Source organism: Ovis aries, chromosome 5 (genome assembly GCF_016772045.2).
Source record: "Ovis aries strain OAR_USU_Benz2616 breed Rambouillet chromosome 5, ARS-UI_Ramb_v3.0, whole genome shotgun sequence".
NCBI lineage: Eukaryota > Metazoa > Chordata > Mammalia > Artiodactyla > Bovidae > Ovis > Ovis aries.
In genome coordinates, this window is record NC_056058.1 from 108,130,613 (window position 1) to 108,151,304 (window position 20,692).

At 40.3% G+C, this 20,692-nt stretch overlaps 1 protein-coding gene across 3 annotated transcripts; it reads right to left on the bottom strand.

Annotated features, from left to right (window-relative positions):
- Nucleotides 1–736: 736 nt before the first annotated feature.
- Nucleotides 737–20,668, bottom strand: STARD4 (StAR related lipid transfer domain containing 4). Of its 3 annotated transcripts, none has more exons than XM_027970562.3 (6): nucleotides 20,602–20,668; nucleotides 12,846–12,959; nucleotides 11,866–11,915; nucleotides 6,683–6,809; nucleotides 5,707–5,821; nucleotides 737–4,822 (listed from the first exon to the last, which is right to left on the bottom strand). In XM_027970562.3, the coding sequence occupies exons 2-6, from the start codon at nucleotides 12,948–12,950 to the stop codon at nucleotides 4,593–4,595; spliced, it is 627 nt and encodes a 208-aa protein (XP_027826363.1). In that variant the 5' UTR covers nucleotides 12,951–12,959; nucleotides 20,602–20,668; the 3' UTR covers nucleotides 737–4,592. The 3 variants fall into 3 exon arrangements, with proteins under 3 accessions (XP_027826363.1, XP_027826362.1, XP_060272606.1); XM_027970561.3 differs by having other exon boundaries at nucleotides 20,589–20,668; XM_060416623.1 differs by lacking the exons at nucleotides 11,866–11,915; nucleotides 12,846–12,959; nucleotides 20,602–20,668 and adding an exon at nucleotides 8,217–8,596.
- Between the last annotated feature and the right edge of the window lie 24 nt (nucleotides 20,669–20,692).

Genomic DNA, 20,692 nt, shown 5'->3' on the forward strand with positions numbered 1-20,692 from the left:
TTAAATTAAAATAAGGTTAAAGGAACTAAGTATCAACAATCAACATAAAAGTGTGCAGAAATTTTACTGATATATTTCATAGAAATGTAATAAATTACATTTAATTATATTAATACATGCTCTTATTAGTTTAACAAATGTTCCAGTTTTACATATTGGCTCATAAAAGAAATACAAACTTCTTAAAAATAAAATCTGTTTACGCCAGATAGCTTTTATTGAACTCCAAGGAATGGATTTTTATCTGACCACACATGGAAAACCTCTGGAAACAACAATGTGTTATCTCAATTCCCCGTGCTCTGGGATTAACCTAACGTTTCTTCTAAGCTCAGATCCTACCATCCCCTCCTTCTGAAAGTTGAAGAAGAAAAGTATGGGAGACAGACTGGACAAGTAATTATATAACACAGGGTCTAAGTCAAATCTCCTAGCTTCCCTGGGTTCTGTTAATTTATGCATAGGGTTGTGATATCCGAAGTATAAACTGGATTTTAACAACTGATTCAAATGATGCTAGTGTGTTCTTAAAAGTAAACAGGTAAAGCTTCTATCTACATCAAAGGGAGTTACTCACACGTAAAAGCTCAACAGACATCAGGGCTTTGCATTGCGCAATGTTCCCTATCTTCTCCAGAGGCGACATCAATTACAGAGTTTTTAGCTTGAGATGTTAATTTAATTCAACCTGAGTGTTGCTAAAATGTCCTTCAGTTAGGAAGGAAAAAGACAGGAGGAGAGAAAAGAAAGGCATTTTTTTATTGGGAAATATTTTTACATATAGAAATCAACAGTTTCAAATACATCCAATCTCAGTGAACAACAAAATGAAGAGAATTTTAAAATGAACAATCTGTCTTTAACAGCTAGCAGTTTATATTACACATAACTGCAGAACACTAAATTCTCATAATTATTATTGCTGAGTATTCTGTAAACTTCAAGGATTAATCAAAGATTAACATGCAAAAGATAATCAAAGGTTCATGCAAAAAATTATCTTCTTGTATGAAACTAACTTCCTTAAAAAAATAGGTATGTACTGAAAACAGTACTATGCCAAATATCTCCTAGAGAAAATAATCATATTACTATAAGGCAGATTATATTCTTTCATCAACAGTCCTATGAAAAGTTCATTATCTTTAAAGGGAAACATTTTGGGCTATCATTTTTATTTTATTGACAAGTGGTATTTATTTCTGACTGATTTATTTCTAATGTTAAGAAGTTCACACTTCTTAGTGCAAACTAAAAGCAAGCACTGAAGGCTTCAGAGACCAGAAAAGATTTTGTACTTAAGAGAGTGATTCGAGGAAATTCTCTACTACATCATATAGAAAGACAAACTAATATGTAGATTACACCCCACTCCAGTGCTCTTGCCCGGAAAATCCCAGGGACGGAGGAGCCTGGTGGGCTGCAGTCCATGGGGTCGCTAAAAGTCGGACACAACTGAGCGACTTCACTTTCACTTTTCACTTTCATGTACTGGAGAAGGAAATGGCAACCCACTCCAGTGTTCTTGCCTGGAGAATCCCAGGGATGGGGGAGCCTGGTGGGCTGCCATCTATGGGGTTGCACAGAGTTGGACACGACTGAAGCGACTTAGCAGTAGCAGTAATACAGAACTGTGTATTACTAAGTTACTAAAATTAACTTGAAAAGTGGCTAGCCCAAATTAGTAAAATATACACCAGAAATCAAAAAATTAGTACAAAAGCTGTTTAAAAGATTAGCTATCTTAAAAGATTTTTATGATTACATGTTGAAATGATAATATTTTAGATACACTGAAGTGAAATGAACTATACTATTAAAATTAACTTCCACTGATTCTTTTAATTTTTTAATGTGGCCGCTAGAAAAATTTAAATGACATCTACAATTATGGCTCACATTAGTTTTCTATTCTACCGCACTGCTACAGAAACAGCAGATTCCATTACACGTGTTAATATTAATCCCAACCTACACTGTTAAATTTCATATCATTATGGTATTTGACATAACATATGTAACCTATTATCACAAGGCTCTTGAGCTTAGAATCAAATACACCTCTACTCTCGAGTACAAGACAAACAAAACCTGCTCTTTTTCATCATCATCTATATACTAACAACTGTGCTAAACTTTGTTTATGTATGATTCAACCAACAGGTAAAAGAGATCTTTTGAATGATAGAAATGTTCTAAAACTGGACTGTGGTAATAGCTAACGTCTAGAAGTGCCATCCAGAAGCTGTATGTAAACTGCAGGTCATTCAAATATGATCCTTCAGTCCATCAGATGGCTCAACACTGTGAATAAATTTTTCCATGAGGGTCCTGTTACCTGCAAGGATCCTCATTCAAGAGTAGATTATGGAATCACTAGTTGGAGGTTTAAGTTATGAAAACCGAGAGAACAGAGAGTAGCTGAGAGTGGACAGTTTATTTGCCTTTAGCAGTTCCCAGCTTAGGCAATAACAGCCCTTGCAGCAATATACATCTTGTTGCAATCTTACCCGATCTGGGCACCCTATAATTGGACACCTGCTGGTATTTTGCCATGCTAGACAGAAGACTGGAGTATAAGGAACCTCCTACTCTACACTATTAAAACCAAATAAAAGACAATAGGGTAAGTAAAAATTAACAGTTAACAATTTCTAGGAGAAGCTGAAAGTTAAACTGCTCAGTTCTCTTTCCTTATTGCAAGAAAAAGAAGTAGCAGAGGAATTCAACAACTCAAAAATTTGGGTAGTCAATCTGGAAAAACATCGGTGATTAATAAATTTCAAGTTAAGAATATAAGATCATTTTTTGCATTGCTTCTATCAGACCTTGAAATAAATTATTTTTAATCTAAAATTTGTGAGATTATTCACTATGGATACAATGGTAGTGCCACCTTTTGTTTTGAACATTATCTCCAATAGCAAAAAAATAAAAAAAAATCAGCTCTACTTTTTCTATTTTCAAATGGGTCCGAAGAACTATGAGTAACACTCAGGAAAACACAGGAAAGTAAAATACAAATCACACCTTCATGCAATTGAACCATTTTGGTTTTGTGCTTTTCCTGGTCTAAAGTGAAAGTGTTGTTCAGTCATATCCAACTCTTTGCGACCCTATGGACTGTAGCCCACCAGACTCCTCTGTCCATGGGATTCTCCAGGCAAGAGTACTGGAGTGGGTTGCCATTCCCTTCTCCAGGGGATCTTCCTGACCCAGGGATTGAACCCAGGTCTTTTGCATTTCAGGCAGATTCTTTACTGTCTGAGCCATCAGGGAAGCCCACCTTGAGGTCTATCTAGTAAATATTATTTCCAGAGCTCACTTTATCCCACATTAACCCAAGAGAAAGAAGAGAAAATGAAACAGTGGGAACAGTAATAACAACACATAAATAACTCACACTGAATATTGAATGGATTTCAAGATGTGTGCGTATACACAAATATAAATATAAAAATTTGTACAGACACACTGAGTTCCCTCAAATTCTCAACTTATACGTAAACTAGGTAGACAGTGCAAATGCCAAAGAGCATGTGGGATATTAAAATCATTCAGGAATGTTCATCTAATGTAGCCACAGAATCAAGTCCATTCTAGCTATAAAATGACTCATCCAGGCATTTGTATAAATCTATGAATGCATTTGTTATAGTTCCAGACTGAAATTACATCACAATCGTGAATGTGTATGATACAGTGAGTAATTTATGATTTGAGTGACACATTTAAAACTCAAACAGGTACAAAACATTCATCAAATCTAACTTTCTAAAAAGATGATTCTCTACTGGTTAGTACTGGATACCACTACCCATTTCACACAACCCAGAATATTGCTCAGTCAACGTGGTATCCCAGCACATATCTGGCACTTTTTTGCACTGTCTTATTCATGCATAGAGGCTTTTAAGACTCCCAAAATAAAAGCACAGAAGGATACAAATATATTTTTAAAGGTATCTACAAAATACTGTTATCTAGGTATCAAAACTGAATTGCATTGTATTAGGATACCTATTCTTATTTCTGATATTTTCAATATTTAAAGTAGTTCAAGTCAATAGTGCAGTTCATCTTTAGGAAGTATAGAGAAAAGTAGTATTTCTTTAGTCCAAGATATTGTTAAACTCACAGAGCATACATATAGTAAAACATTAATATATAACTTCCTCCAAAGTTAAAACTTTTACAGAATGTTTATAAAGCTCTAAAACAGGTGATTTTAACCTACCAGCAAGAAGCTTGGCTTCCTCTTAATTTCTAAGCAGCCAAAATATTCCTACTGAGGCACGATTCAGTTTCTTGAGAGTTTATGTCAAAGACCTATATCTACTTCTTGGTGAATTTCTGTCATCCTCTCCATTCCTAGACACACTACCATTCCAAACAACGTGCAAATAACTGTTTAGGAAAACTGAGATGCTCACTCTAGCTAGCTATTTACTTTCTGAATAAAATAAACCAAAAGCATCTCAAAATTTTCTACAGGCTACGCAGAAGAGAGGGAAGGGTGATTTTCTATGAGCCACACAGCTAGGAGATGGAGCTGAACCGGAGAATGCGCTACTGCTGTGAGTTTAAGCAAATTATGCCTTTTGTAAGGCTTTTTGTAAATCACCATAGAAGTTAATTAAAGTGCTTGCCATAGCTGTATCTACTGCAGACTGGGGAATCATTCCACGAAGATCCGTCTGAATATAGCCTGTCAAAAGACTCCGGCTTGGACTGTCTTTAAGAGGAACACAAAACCAACCACAGGGATGGTTATACCCACGAACAAATTCTGATCTCTTTTCACTCCAGTCAAGACTTATCCCTACAAGGCAATTTAAAATAAGATTATTAACAGCAATGACTGACATTAATCTAAAATTCATTAAAAGTATTATCAGATTGCTTATTTAAACATTCTTATCCATGTAGATGAAAACTAAGCCCCAAGAGTGACCGTGGAAGAATGAAAAAGATAATTGCCAAGTGGAATTCTGACAGAGCCTGGTAGATGTATAATAGGGAAAGTTCTAATCCCTTCAGAATAAACGGCATGTCATCTTGGTAACTCCCTGGAAAACAGGAACCTTCCCATCGCAGTGGGCCCCAGGCACCGAGAATCACACCTGCAGTGTGACCCTTGCTCCCACAGGCCCCGCCATATCCAACCTGGCTCTGATGACTGACAGTAAACAGGTGGAGGTGTACCTGAAACTGCCAACTCAAAACACACTGCACATACAGAAACACTCATTTACCTACAGAGATATTTTCAAAAGCATGAGCAACAATATTTTCAATTTTGAAAAGAAAATTAATACACAGATCAAGGAAGGAAAAATATTCTAGCACATGCCGAGCGTATTTTTTTTTAGAGTGTATGACCAAGAAGCTATTTCTTGAGAGTGACTTAGAAGGAAACCCACTGACAAGACCCCTTTCTTGGAGGCAGTCACGTGACCCATATTTGTTAGCTGTGGCATGAAGGGTACTATGTAATGGGGAACAAAAACTCATCAGAAAGACTGCAAAACCCTTCCTGATATTGTTACTTTCATCCCTAAGGTTTGGCATTTGCAAACCAAGCTTATTGACTATAAAACAGCCATGAAGGTTGAAAATATATCTTGTGTAGAAAGAAATACCCAGCCTAGAAAACTCAAAATTTACAACAAACTGAGAGAAAGTAAGAGGCTTTGAGACATTTACCACAAGATAGAAGCCCTTCTTTATAGCCCACAGTGTAGGAGAAGTCAACAAACTCTCTTGGAGAGATTATATTCCAAAGCTGACCCGCAGTTGTATAACGCATCACACAGCAATTCTGGAAAAGAACAGCAAACAGCTGTTAGTAATACAAGCAACACAGACACAGACTCACGTAAGTTAACCGGTAGTAAAACATTAACACTCACTTAAACTGTGTTATAATGATTACCAACATTTCTTACAGTGATTCTGACAGATTTAGAAATCTATTCTGTATCTCACTGTTATATATGGACATGTGCACGATATACAATCAGAGTACAGAGGTAAGTTACCCAGAATCCAAATCTCTCTTTCAAAACAGTCACCTCATATCCTATATGATAAGTGGAGGCAGGCAGTATAGACTGTAGATGGGTAAGATAAAATCCACAAACACTTTGATTAAAACGAACATGGCAAGAAATGAGTTAATAAGACAGAAAAAGCCACTTTCATTACATACTTCTTTAATACCAAAGGTGGCATTTTTTTTCTTTGATTTTGGCTTAATATTAACGGAAAACCTACATACTATTACCTAGAAAACTGAATATGATGGTGGTATTTTCAGAATTTTAGATTTCAGAGCCTCAGAGTTTTACAATCAAAGACATAATTTTCTTAAGCAGAATGGATAAAGCTATTGCAAAAAACAAACTCAGTTCTAACACTCATTAGAGATCTTTGCCGTGACTGCTTAGTCTCAACGCAATGACTACAGTAGTGAATGCAAGCGCATACACACTTGAGCACTCGCGTGCACAGTCTCACACACGACACACACAGACAGACACACACACACACACACACACAGACACACACACACGACACACACAGACACACACACACACAGACACACACAGACACACACAGACACACACAGACACACACACACACACACACACGATCCGCAGCAACGTTTCAAAGCAAATACCTCTTCAAAGTGCTCCAAAATATCCAAAGAGGTCATTAAGCTGTCCCAATCCAAGCGACAGGGACCTGGGCGTATGTGGTCTATTACACTATTGACAACATCGTCTATCACACCTTGGGCTTTGAAGCTGGAAAAAAATATTAAAGTCAAATGCTATTGGAATGAAAAATTTCAGTATGCTCTCATAGTTCACAGTCACTTCAAAGAAAGTAAAATTTAGTGAAGATTTTTTGAAAAGAGTAAATCCTTACAACTTGTCTGATAAATTAGGTTCTATCAATTATTTCATCAGAATGTACTCTGAAGATCTAATAGGAGATCTGAAGGCTATCTTCCGCATTATCATGAACACAGTAAGCACCTTCATGTCACACTGGAGCCAAGAACAGTCTGCAGAACACTGTAATGCTCCATTACTTTCTATGCTGTTCTTTTCTCAGATACGCTCTAACATGGTACTAGTATATCCATGTTTTAGCCTGACTTTCAAAAACTTTTTATTAGGGATAGAAAAATAGGTCACCCCGGAATAGAACACCCAGGACTGACTCATGAAGAACAGCAGGACTTAACATATTTCAAAGGTGGCAGGCCGCGTCAGTAGGAAAAAGATGCACTATTTCATGAATGGTGTATGGATTCCATAGTTATCCTAACAGAGAAAATAAATCTGAATTCTTGCTTGACATCAGTCAAGACAATTCCAGATAGACTAAATACCACTATATAAAAGGTAAAATTTTTAAACTTTGAGAAAATTATGTAAATTACTATCTTTGTAACCTCAGGATACAGGAAGATTATTTGACTACGCAAAACAGAAATAACACAAGACGGTTAAAATTAAAAACTTGCATACCACAAATGACAAAATAAGTAATTTCTTTAAAAACTAGTCGCAGACTGGAAAAATATAAGTGTAACACATATTTAGATGCTGCTTCTTAGTTGCTCAGCTGTGTCCAACTCTTTGTGACCCTACGGACTGTAGCCTGCCAGGCTCCTCTGTTCATGGGATTATCCAGGCAAGAATGCTGGAGTGAATTGCCATTTCCTTCTCCCAGGGGATATTCCTGACCCAGGGATCAAACGTGGGTCTCCTGCATTGCAGACAGAGTCTTTATCGTCTGAACCACCAGGAAAGCCCATAACAGGTGGTGCTAGTGGTAAAGAGCCTGCCACCCAGTGTAAGAGACTTTAGAGATGAAGGTTTGATCCCCTAACCCATTCCAGTATTCTTGCCAGGAGAACCCCATGGGCCGAGGAGACTGATGGGCTACAGTCCATAAGGTTGCAAAGAGCTAGACATGACTGAAGTGACTCAGCACAGCACAGCACATACTTATTATAGAAGATATATGATTCAGTTCAGTTCAGTCACTCGGTCATGTCTGACTCTTTGTGATCCCATGGATTGCAGCACACCAGGCCTGCCTGTCCATCACCAACTCCCAGAGTTTACTCAAACTCATGTCCATTGAGTCAGTGATGCCATCCAACTATCTCATCCTCTGTCATCCCCTTCTCCTCCCGCCTTCAATCTTTTCCTGGAATCAGGGTCTTTTCCAATGAGTCAGTTCTTCGCATCAGGTGGCCAAAGTATTGGAGTTTCAGCTTCAGCATCAGTCCTTCCAATGAATATCCAGGGCTGATCTCCTTTAGGATGGACTGGTTGGATCTCCTTGCAGTCCAAGGGACTCTCAAGAGTCTTCTCCAACACCACAGTTCAAAAGCATCAATTCTTCGGTGCTCAGCTTTCTTTATAGTTCAACTCTCACATCTATACATGACCACTGGAAAAACCATAGCCTTGACTAGACGACCTTTGTTGGAACCATTGTTCAAACAACGAGATAAAGACAATCCAAAGAAAAGATGGGCAAAGGACAACAGTGACCTGAAAGATCAATAAACCTAGAAAAGATGCCCAATGTCAGTCATAGTCAAATAATTACTAGCCAAGATACCATCCTGCCAAAGATTAAGAAATTAATAACAAGTGTTGAATGGAAGAAAATGACATCTCTCAAAGTGCTATCACTGCTTTACAGAACAGTTTGACAACAGGTACATACCCAAGAAAACGATACACATGTGCAAAAGGAGACGTGTACCAAGAAGCACACTATAGAGAAGAACCGACAACAAACTGAAAATTTATCAGTAGGCAAATCTGCAAACACAGATAAACACACTGTGGTTTGTGAATACAGACCCGAAAGTACAGATCAACATGTAACAACATGGGTAAACTGAAACCTAACATCGAACAGAAAAAATTAAAACATATTACCAGAAGAAACACACACACACATACGGCCCAAGTATGAAACATGAATACTACAACTTCAAGACAGTAGTTACCTGCGAGAAAGGAAAAAGAGACAGACTGGCTCTAACTATCATTATTTTGGAGGTCTTTTTTCTCTTTTTTAAGCATCTGAAGCTTTTTATCAGTTTGTAAATATCTCAAGCTCAAGCTTATACTATCCTCCATCTTAAATCTGCTCTTTTGCCTAGGTTCTCTAACTTGGGACAAGGGTAGAGGGTAGGGGTGGGTAATAGAAATTAATTCAGGCATCCAAATTAGAAATCTGGGACTCAACTTCAACACTTCTTTTTCTCTTAACCCCATTCAAACAGTCAGAACTAGTAAGTCACCGTGTTTTACCAAGATGACTTTCTAAACATTAAGTGCACAGAACAACATGTGGGTTTCGACAGATGTTAGTTATCATCACCACTGTCATCATTACGCTACCATCAAATCTCTTTCCGCTACCATCAAATCTCTTTCAAGTCCATTTGTCCTTTTCAGCTCCCCTGCTATGTCCTTAGTTTGGGAACTCTGTGTCCAAATCAATACTGCATCAGTTTCTAGCTCTTCTGATCATATAACTCTAAGAATCTGAAAAAAGCCACAGATCTCTTCCCAGGAATACACATTGTCAGAAAACTTTGTATACAATCATGCTACTGCTAGGTCACTTCAGTCATGCCCGACTCTGTGCGAGCCCACAGACGGCAGCCCACGAGGCTCCCCTGTCCCTGGGATTCTCCAGGCAAGAACACTGGAGTGGGTTGCCATTTCCTTCTCCAGTGCATGAAAGTGAAAAGTGAAAGGGAAGTAGCTCAGTCATGTCCGACTCTTAGCGACCCCATGGACTGCAGCCCACCAGGCTCCCCCATCCCTGGGATTCTCCAGGCAAGAACACTGGAGTGGGTTGCCATTTCCTTCTCCAATGCATGAAAGTGAAAAGTGAAAGTGAAGTCGCTCAGTTGTGTCCGACTCTTAGCGACCCCATGGACCGCAGCCCACCAGGCTCCTCCATCCATGGGATTTTCCAGGCAAGAATACTGGAGTGGGCTGCCATTTCCTTCTCCAGTGCATGAAAGTAAAAAGCGAAAGTGAAGTCGCTCAGTTGTATCCAACTCTTAGCAACCCCATGGACTGCAGCCTACCAGGCTCCTCCATCAAGAGTACTGGAGTGGGTGCTATTGTATACAATCATAGGGACACTTTAAGAAGCCAGCCGTGGTCTCCCAGGATACAAGCCCTTCTCTAAACTTTCTACGCTCATTTCTGTCTCTCACAACTGTTACCATAATAAATACAAAATCCTTTGAGGACCTGGGAGGGTTGGGTTGAGCAGAGGATAAATACAAAACCGAACTCCTTGGTTTAAGAATTCAGAAGTCCTTCAGACGTGCTCTCCTCATTCCTATACTTTCTGTTCCAACTATATAAACACAACGTGAACCTCTGTAAAAAAAAGGCAGTCGCTCAGTCGTGTTCGACTCTTTGTGACCCTTGGACTGTAACCCACCAGGCTCCTCTGTCCATGGAGTTCTCCAGTCAAGAATACAGGAGTGGGTTGCCATTCTCTTCTCCAGGGGATCTTCCTGACCCAGGGATCGAACCCATGTCTCCTGCATTGCAGGCAGATTCTTTACTGTCTAAGACAACAGGGAAGCCTAAATTCTGCAGACAAACTCTCTCAGTGTTTCCCATCTACCTGGAAGTCATCTGTGTTAATGTGATTAAGTGCAGTTCTCTCTGCCTCATTCCCTAAGAAACACCTGTCTGTTCTTTCTGGCTCAGCCCAGGTATCAGCCCTTCTGTGAGTTTTCAATCACTGAGCACAGTGCCCCCAGGCACTTTTAGACTTTTTCAGCCCCTGCGGGGAGTTACGGATCTAAAGGGTTAACTTCCACACTTGCTTACAGTGTTCAATCCAACCCTAACTGTCCTTCTCATAAATACTGTACAACTTACCTTTCTGGAAATGCTATCTTTGGCAATACACTTCAAAACATTCTGTATGTATAAAGTGTGGTCAATAGTTTCATTTTAAAAAGTGCCAAGCCCCCAGAATATGAATATCCCACTCCAATTACACAAGGCACCTATCTGCACTGGCTTTAAAAAACAATATATTTTTTTTACTGGTTAAAGACATAATTCTTACTCTGCTATATGCAAAAAATAAATAAACAAAAATCACACATAAAACTGCCATCTAGAGGTACATACTTTTGTGTTAAATAAAAACATTTTAATATAAAAATATAGTTTTTTTAAGTCAACTTTTTTTTAAAGTCAACTTATGACTGTGCTACATACAGTTTAGTACTCTGCTTTATTCATTTTTCATTATATCTTTAGCATTTTTTATGTTTTTAAATAATATCTGAAAATATGGTTTCTAAAGATTGTAAAATAGCACATTTTATAATTTAATCATTCCTTAACTATTGACTATTCAGGTTGTTTATAATTTTTAACGGTTGAAGTAACGTGATAGAAGAGACAAGTACTTAAATAATTATTAGTTTCCAATGATTTCTTCAATACAAATTCTTAGAGCAAAATATGCTACAGTACTGAATAAGTGCAGAAGGAAGATTAGAATTATTTTATATACCACAGTAAGAAACTAAGATTTTATCAGCTATACCATCATTTATGATTCCCAAAACCACCAACTCTATTCACCAAGGATACAGACATTTTAAAAGGTTTGAATGCATAACATGATTTTCTTCTCAGAAAGTTTAAAATCTTAAAAGCAAAAGCCAAACTTTACTGCCAATGATCATTTAGTGATCATGAGTATATGTGTATAGACATTTGAAGTTTAGCAGTATTTTAAGAGCTATGTAAAACTACAAGAATTACTTACAGATATCCATTAAATTCTTCTGAAGGTTTCCTCCAAATTGTTACATCTTTCTATACAAATAAAAACAGTGTATAGTGATAATTACATAGGTGGCAACCTGGATATAAAACTGACAATTTCATAAAGTCTACATAAGTAAACATTCAAAGAAATACATACAAGTCACTCATACCATCAAAGAATCCATATCTGAATTTTTTCTGTATCCTAGAGCACTACACATCTTACTTAAATTATAGACCCCTAGGAAAAGGTTTTTCAGCAGCTTAAAGACACCCAAGCACCAAGATCCGGTGATGGCACTCTCACTGGCCATTATTTGCATGATTACAGTCTCATCTATTTACCATTACTGAAGAATTTAGTCTAAGATAATAGAATCATAAATATTTATTTCTGAATTTGCTCATATATCTTTTTAAGTTTAAGCAATTCACATCTATGATGACAGTACTACCCTGAATCAGTCCTGACATTTTTTTCCAGATCATCTCATAAGAAATTCTGAGCATCAGAATAGCTAAAGCACTTAACTGGAAGAGTCCTGGTCTCTAGGGTTGGCTCTGTCAACACTCAACTGTGTGACGGTTAGGGGAAGTCGTACCGGTGAAAAAAAGAATACTAATGGACCACCCTCACAGGCTTGTTAAAATATCTGAAATGATTTCAAACTATCAATTTCTATACTTTCCTTTCTTAAACTGACCATGACATGTTTCATTTATTGACCTGAGAGGCTGCTCTTTACAGTCTTGTTGCCGTGAGTCTCTTCCTGTGTCCATTATCTGAACAGCTGATGACCGTAGTGCAGTACTGCTGTCCCTCCTCTGTTAGCTGTTAAACCACCAGCTTTACTGACACATTCATCTACCCTGCACATTCATCTAAAGTGTGGTCCATATTTTTCTATACCATTTTGAAAGTCATCCCACAGCTCATTAGAAGACAGACCCCAAACACAAATAAGTTAATTAATTTACCGTCTTCTTAGCAACTCGCCACTTTTCATCTTCAAGGTTGTGGTACTGGATAAGAGTGTTTTTAAGTCTAGTCGCCAAAACAGCTGCATCAGGCAGGGCTTCCATTTGTTTTTCCTGTTACAGAGACTAAGATTATCATCAGCAAATACCAGAGTCAGATCCAGCAGACAAGGGGGGAGGGCTCAAATCCGACATCATTAAAAAAATCCTCCGGGAGCTGCAGAGACACCTACACATGGAGCCCACCCCAAGTCAGTAATCAGAATCCCTGCGCATGGCTCCTTCCTCAAAGCTTCCAGGATGTGGAACACAAAGGATAAGAATCATATATCTTGCGTTATTAAAATCCTCATATAAAAAAGAAGATACAATCCTATTTCCCTTTCCAATAGAATTGAACCAAAAGAAATAAATTTAAAAACTCAAATAACAACAACAAAAAAACACAAAACTGCTCTTTCCAAAATACAAAAATAATATACAAGGTATAAACTCTTTTAAAAGTCCTTAGAGTTTTAGCAATTGAAAATGTTCATTTTACCATCCAACAGATATAGCACTCATTCTAGCAAATAAATGACAACCACAGTTGGAAACATCGCACATCTTTTAAGGATAGGGCTGGGGGGAAAAAAGAGATAGGGCTAGAGACCTCTGAAGACTTTCAAAAGTCTCAAGAATTCTACTGACTTCAGTATTTTATTTGATGAAGTGTCACATGATTCAGTGAGGTATCTGTGTAACAAAAGAGGTGATATGAAGACCTCTGAGCTACCAATACAGCATAAATAAGTGGTTTATAGTTTTAAGGCAATAATTTAACTATATAAAGAGGAATGATTAATAGTTGCAAAGAAAAGCTATTGTTCCGCAATACTTTGAAAGGGAAATGATAACTAACCCTGAAAGAAAATAGTATGAGGGATTCTATAATGTAATCATGGTAGAACACTGCTGCAGATTCTCTGATGAGCGTGACAATGCATGGCTTCTGCAGCTAGCTAAGAGAAGTCCATGCAGTCTCTGGATGTCTGAGAATGATCACTCCAGGAGCCTCTGATAAACGAGCAAGCACACAAGGAACGCGGTTACCCTGAGGCTGCTGTTGGAAAGGCCCAAGTGGAAAAAAGAGGAAAGGAGGGAAAAAAACAGACAGACACACACACGAAGGGAAAAACGGACACACACACACACACACACACAACCCCCCAAAGTCCCAGCTCCAAAAGTCCTATTTACAGCTTCACGCCTAATGGGCATCTCTTGATTCTTCAGGCTTCCTTTAATTTGCCTCAGTCTTACTTGTCTTAATAATTTTACTATTAAAATGATAATTGAGCCAGCTGCTCAAGATTAAAAGCCTCAGAATCACCCCCATAGATATCAGGAGGTTCCCCACACACCACTGCCTACAGTGCTCCTCTCCTACTGGTTTTCTTCCTGTCCCTTAGCGAAGTTCCGCTCGTCACTGACTCTGGGCCTTTGTACGTGCCACTACTTCTCTGCCTGGATTACTAGATCCCAAGCTGAGTGTGACTAGCAACAGCCTGTAGTAACAATTTCAGTTTAAACCTCCTGTCCTTAACACAACATTCCCCAAATCACTATAATACCCTTCTTTCATTTCCTGCATAGTGTATCACTATGTGAAACTAACTTGTTTACCTACTGATATACTATATTATGGGTTTCCCAGGTGGCTCAGCGGTAAAGAATCCACCTGTCAACGCAGGAGACACAAGAGGCCTGAGTTCGATCTCTGCGTCGGGAAGATCCCCTGGAGAAGAAAATGGCAACCCACTCTAGTATTCTTGCCTGGGAAATCCCACGGACAGAGGAGCCTGGCAGTGTACAGTCCGTGGGGTCACAGAGAATCAGACACGACTGAACACACACACACTATGCTCTACTCTTTGACTACCGTGCCCCTCACTAATCAGAGGGGTGGCCCCATGTCTGCTTTGTGACTGCTATAACCCCACCAAGTAGAGCACTGTCTGAAGCACAGCAGGCCCTTAATATTTACTGACGTGTATTTGCTTCAGAACATGAATTAACTTCTCTCCTTTTGGTGCCATGGCACTCTCCACTAAAAGGCTACGGAACAAAAGGCTCCGGAGAAAGCTGTCCATTTACAGATCACGAAGTCACTGCAAGAAAAGATCTAAATGGAGTATCAAGGCTCGCACCTCCGCGGGAAAGGATGCCGCTCTCACCGCGGGGGCACACGTCAACATCGCCTGGCTGTACTTTGCAGCAGTCGTTGATGTCGACAAAGCCTCTCTCCTTGGTCAGGCTCCTCTGAGCTCTCTTCGCAATGAGGCCTAGCCCTTGGGAAGCTGGTGGCTTAGCGGAAAAGAATCCGCCTGCAATGCAGTTCTAAGAGATGCAGGTCTGATCCCTGGGTCAGGAAGACTCCCCTGGAGGAGGGCCTGGCAAGCCCTCTCGTCTTCTTGCCTGGAGAATCCCATGGACTGAGAAGCCTGGCGGACTACAGTCCGCAGGTTCGCAAAGAGTCGGACACGACTGGGCAGCACACACGCCAGCTCCTGGGCTTGTCCTTGGACCCCACAGTCCAGTTTCCGCAAGAGTCCTGCTGAGTCAGCTTTATGAAATCCCCTACCCTGGAACTTCCTTATCCCACTTTCAATCTTACCACCCTAGCCTGCCTTTAGCAAGAATCCTGTCAAGTTGCTTTAGGGTAATACCCCTTAGTAATTTTTCACTCACTGACACCCACCTTGCTCCCTTGCTATCCACCCCCATTTGCCCTTGCTGTATTCAGAATGAAGCCTAGTTCTATCCCAAGGTTTCTTTTCCACTATTCCAACAGTCACTGAATAAGATTCGCCTTTACCACTCACTCTAATTTGTGTCTGCCTCTGGTTTTCTGTGACACTGATTTTGGATATTAGATTTCATGGACCTCATCCAGATAGTCTGATTCAGTGGGTCTGTTCTGGAACAGGCCCCAGAAAACTAGGTCCTTTAAAAAGCCTCACTGATCATTCTGTTATGCAGTCAGGAGTGACAGCCACTAATCTGAAAACTAAAGTGACAAAAATAAGTCAGTGCTATAGGTAATATTGAAACAGCACAGACCAGAGCGTAAAAGCCATTAAACATGATGAAACATGAAAATGAGACAGAAGTTCGGGAAAGGAAAAAAAGCTTCTTTTCTATTCTCTGATGATCTATCCTGAGATCTGCAAATTAAACTGACAAAAGATAAACAGAAAAAAACGTTAACAAAACGTACTTGATGACAATATTTAATTTCTATGTGCAAAGAGAAGCAATTACATGTGGAGTTTATACACCATTTTAAAAGAGTGTGATAAACTGCGGAAAAATGACAAGACAAGGGAAAGGGGGTTTGAGCTTCTAGGGGTGGTAAATTATTGCAAAATAAATATATGAGGAAGAATAATAAAAGATAAGGGCTATTTTAGTAAAGTTAGACTGTGTAGACCATCTCAGGGCCAAATTTCTGTCTCCATTGATAGCAGTTATTCTCCTGGTACAGGAGCAAAGTCAGTCCTTCACAAAAGGAAATTTATGTCCTATTTTTAGGCAGATAGTGGAAGGAAAAATAGTTCTGTTTTTGCTGCTTCTTAATTGCCTTCAGCTCAAAGTAAACTTTTTTCTGAAGTAGCATGTTTTGGGGTGGCATATACCTTCAGAGGGCTTCCGTGGTGGCTCAGTGGGTAAAGAATCTGCCTGAAATGTGGGAGACTTGGGTTCGATCCCTGGGTTGGGAAGATCCCCTGGAGGAGGGAATGGCAACCCACTCCGGTATTCTTGCCTGGAGAAGCCCCATGAACCCCAGAGAAGCCTGGTGAGCTACAGTCCATGGGGTCTCAACGAGTCGGACACGACTGAGCGACTAAGCACAGCACATCCCTTCAGAAACATGGAAAAGTATATAGAGAAAATTCCATAAGACAGAACTTAGGATCTATGAAAGTGTGCAAAACATTTAATAATTATAGATCCTAACCACAGACTAAAAGTGGATGAGCTCATTCAAAAAGTCTGTGAGTCAGAAATAGACCCTCTGCACCCAAGAGACTGCTAACTTGACAGCCAGTGCAATGACCTTATGAAAGCATATGTTATAAACAAACATAAGATCTTGAGAGGACATACAAAGGAAATGTAACTTATCTATTACTGGGATCATGCTGATTAAGCAACATTCTTTAAATCCAAGGGTCACCTACCAGATTTCTGTGTCGGGCAGATAAAACTATTTTCAAAACTCTTTGATAGAAATCAAAGGAAAGGTACTGTCAGCATAAACCATACTGTATTTATGCAAATCTAGCACACAAAAAGCAATAAAAAACTACCTCTAAAGATGAGAATCTGAATTTTTACGGTGATTATGTTAGTTATCATTCACTCCTACTGGATAATATAAAGTTCACATTCCTTAATGTGGCTTATGGGTCCATTTCCAAGCCCACTAATCTCTACTCTTCTCTCCTGGACACCCCCTTAAGACTACATCAGCTTCCCCTTAATGTGAAAAACTCCTGTTAATGGGCCTCTTTAGGTGTGGTGGAGTAGGAGGTAGAAAAGGAAGAAAAGAAAGTTTAATTATAAACTTGGGAAATCTCTCTTCTAGTCTCATGAAGTATTTAACCAGGCAGTTAACTCTTGCATGGATTTTCTTCATCAAGATTAAGTCCAAAAGGGAGTAACAGTTACTTTCTAAACTGATCATTTGTGTGTGGACAGGCAATACAGAGCATCCCTCATGGACCAAGGTGGGATGGAGGTAGGGAGACAACACTGGGCTTATCAAGGTCTTGAGGCTTTCCTAACATAAGAGGACATTCGCAGTCATTGAAAAGAAAAACCACAATATGCCCTATTCCAATCTCTGCCTGGTGAGAATGTCACGAAATGTTTTGAATACCATTCTGAATTCCCTCTTACTAACCTTGCTGCTACTGCTGCTAAGTCGCTTCAGTCGTGTCTGACTTTGTGAGACCCCATAGACGGCAGCCCACCAGGCTCCCCCATCGCTGGGATTCTCCAGGCAAGAATACTGGAGTGGGTTGCCGTTTCCTTCTCCAATGCATGAAAGTGAAGTCGCCCAGTCATACCCGACTCCTAGCGACCTCATGGACTGCAGCCTACCAGGCTCCTCCGTCCATGGGATTTTCCAGGCAAGAGTACTGGAGTGGGGTGCCATTGCCTTTTCCGATTAACCTTACTTGACCTTATAATAAACTCTCAAACTCCAACTGTTATACATCAGAGAAAACAGGAACCACAACTGTACCAGAATCTAACAGCTCCATATAAAAAGTTATATACTCTTGACAGTTTTATAACCAGTTCAGTTCAATGGCTCAGTCGTGTCTGACTCTTTGCGACCCCATGGACTGCAGCATGCCAGGCCTCCCTGTCCATCACCAACTCCTGGAGATTGCTCAAACTCATGTCCATCAAGTCAGTGATGCCATCCAACCATCTCATCCTCTGGCCTCCCCTTCTCCTCCTGCCCTCAATCTTTCCCAGCATCAGGATCTTTTACAATGAGTTCTTCACATCAGGTGGCCAAAGTATTGGAGTTTCAGCTTCAGCCAAGTGCTAAGTAATGTCTGCCTACATTTTTTCCTTCTGTTAGCTGCTGTCGTATCTGACTCTTGTGATCCCATGGATTGTAGCCCACCAGGCTCCTCTGTCAACAGAATTCTCCAGGCAAGAATACTGGAGTGAGTTGCCATTTCCTACTCCAGGGGATCTTCCCAACCCAGGGATCCAACCCAGGTCTCATGCATTGCAGTCAGAGTCTTTACTATCTGAGCTACCAATCACTTTGCTCACATTTTCCATATTTATGTTTTTAAAGTGGTCACTAGTGTAGATAGTGGTTCCCATCATAGACTGGGCAGCCTTCACAAGTTAAACATTTTCTTGAGGCCATCTATCAGCATCAGTCTTTGACCAATACAATTTCAATCTTTGTCGAACATCAGTGAAATGGCCATAGGTTTCAACTATATATGGAACATAATAAGTAAGTGTTAATTGCTCAGTCGTGCCTGACTCTTGGAGACCCCATGGACTGCAGCCCACCAGGCTTCTCTGTCCATGAGAATTCCCAAGCAAGGATACTGGAGTGGGTTGCCATGTCTTCTCCAGGGGATCTTCCCAATGCAGGGATCGAACCCAAGTCTCCTGCACTGTAGGCAGATTCTTTACCGACTGAGCTACAAGGGAAGTCATATATGGAACATAATGAACATTTTAACCTTTAATGAAAAATGAACGCCATAAAAATCTGTTTTTACTTATGTAGTATGATTAAGTCAGAATTCACTTATTAAAGAAGTTCATAACAGAATTGCTTTACCTTCTATTACCTGATTGATGTGGGTTTCATTTACGTGAACAGCTTAAATTTAACATTCCATAGATTTTCCCCAAGTTGTACAAACCAAGGCCATGTAAATTATATTTTCTACCTAACACAAAAATTTCAGCATATGCTTAATTTCTGATCAATTCTGAATTAGTAATTTAGCCTTTCCAATTATTCAAGTACAACAGTTTCTCATTTTTGAGACTAGCTCTAGCAAGAATGCAACAGGGAAGGAAGCCTCCTGCAATGTGATGGATACACCTCTGATTCAGTGTTCACTTTGGCTTATTTTAGGGGCTTCCCTTGTGGCTCAGCTGGTAAAGAATCCACCTGCAATGCAGGAGACCTGGTTTGATCCTGGGTTGGGAAGATCCCCTGGAAAAGGGAAAGACTTCTCACTCCAGTATTCTGACCTGGAGAATTCCGTGGACTATCCCATGTGGTCACAAAGAGTCAGGGACAGGACTGAGCAACTTTCACCTGGCTTATTTTAGGACACAGTTTACAACACCAATGAGACTTGTACAAAACTTAATATTAAATTTCAACAATGTCACAGCTTTGAGTCCAAGTACTATTCAAGCTCCTAATACTCTAATCCTTTATTAAAAAAAAATACTGGCCAACATTTATTATTTATTACATGATCAATCTTTCTGGCCACTTTAAGCTGTATTCTTTCATTTAGTCCTCATACCTAACCTTAAGAGCATATCCTACTATTATCTTTATTTTACAGAAAGTATCAATACGGAGATTGTCTCTTGTCCAAGATCACACAGCCAATAAGTGATGGAGCCAGAATTCCAACCCACGACCTCTGCCTTCAGAGATTAAAGGGCTATTTTGTAAAACACTGGAAGCTGATCACAGGCTGGAAGAGTCTCTACATTAAAAATGTGACATCATGTTGAATTTGCTGTATTTTGTCTAGGCTCTTGAACCTAAAAAAATGTCAGGTAATCTTTCCTAATTGCAATTTGGGGACAGCAGCACCATTAATTTATTGGGGAATTCCGAATTATTTTTAGTACCGAATTTGGAACACAATGAGCCCTCGGAAAACACTGCCCCTCAGTGTTTCCGCCGACGCCTGGCGTGAAGGCGCGCACCTTTCGTCGTCCGTGCACCGCAGGGGCGCCCTCAGAGAGCCTCCCCCGGCCCTGGGGCGCTCGCCGCCGCTCCCTCATCCAACACACAAGGTGCCGGCGGGCGCCCGGGCGCCGGGGAGCGGGTGCAGACCCCGGTCCCTCCAGGGCGTCCCCGCTGGACGCAGGCTGCCTTCCCGAGGCCCCTGCCGGGACAGCCCCAGGAGGACGCCCCGCCGCCCCTCAGCCCCCGCCGCCCCTCAGCCCCCGCCTCACCTCCGCCACTCACCGCTCCTCGGGGCGCTCCGCGGAGCAGTACGCGACTAGGCGCCCGGGGTCCACTCGCACCGCTCCCTGCGGGCCCGCCCGCCGAAGCCCCC

Coding starts and splice junctions, on each gene's coding strand:
- STARD4 (XM_027970562.3), bottom strand. CDS start 12,950: ATGGAAGCCCTGCCTGATGCAGCTGTTTTGGCGACTAGACTTAAAAAC. Junction 5,822..6,682: donor TTTTGGAGCACTTTGAAGAG/GTATTTGCTTTG, acceptor GTTCTTTTCCAG/AATTGCTGTGTGATGCGTTA. Junction 4,823..5,706: donor AGAAGGGCTTCTATCTTGTG/GTAAATGTCTCA, acceptor ATTGCCTTGTAG/GGATAAGTCTTGACTGGAGT.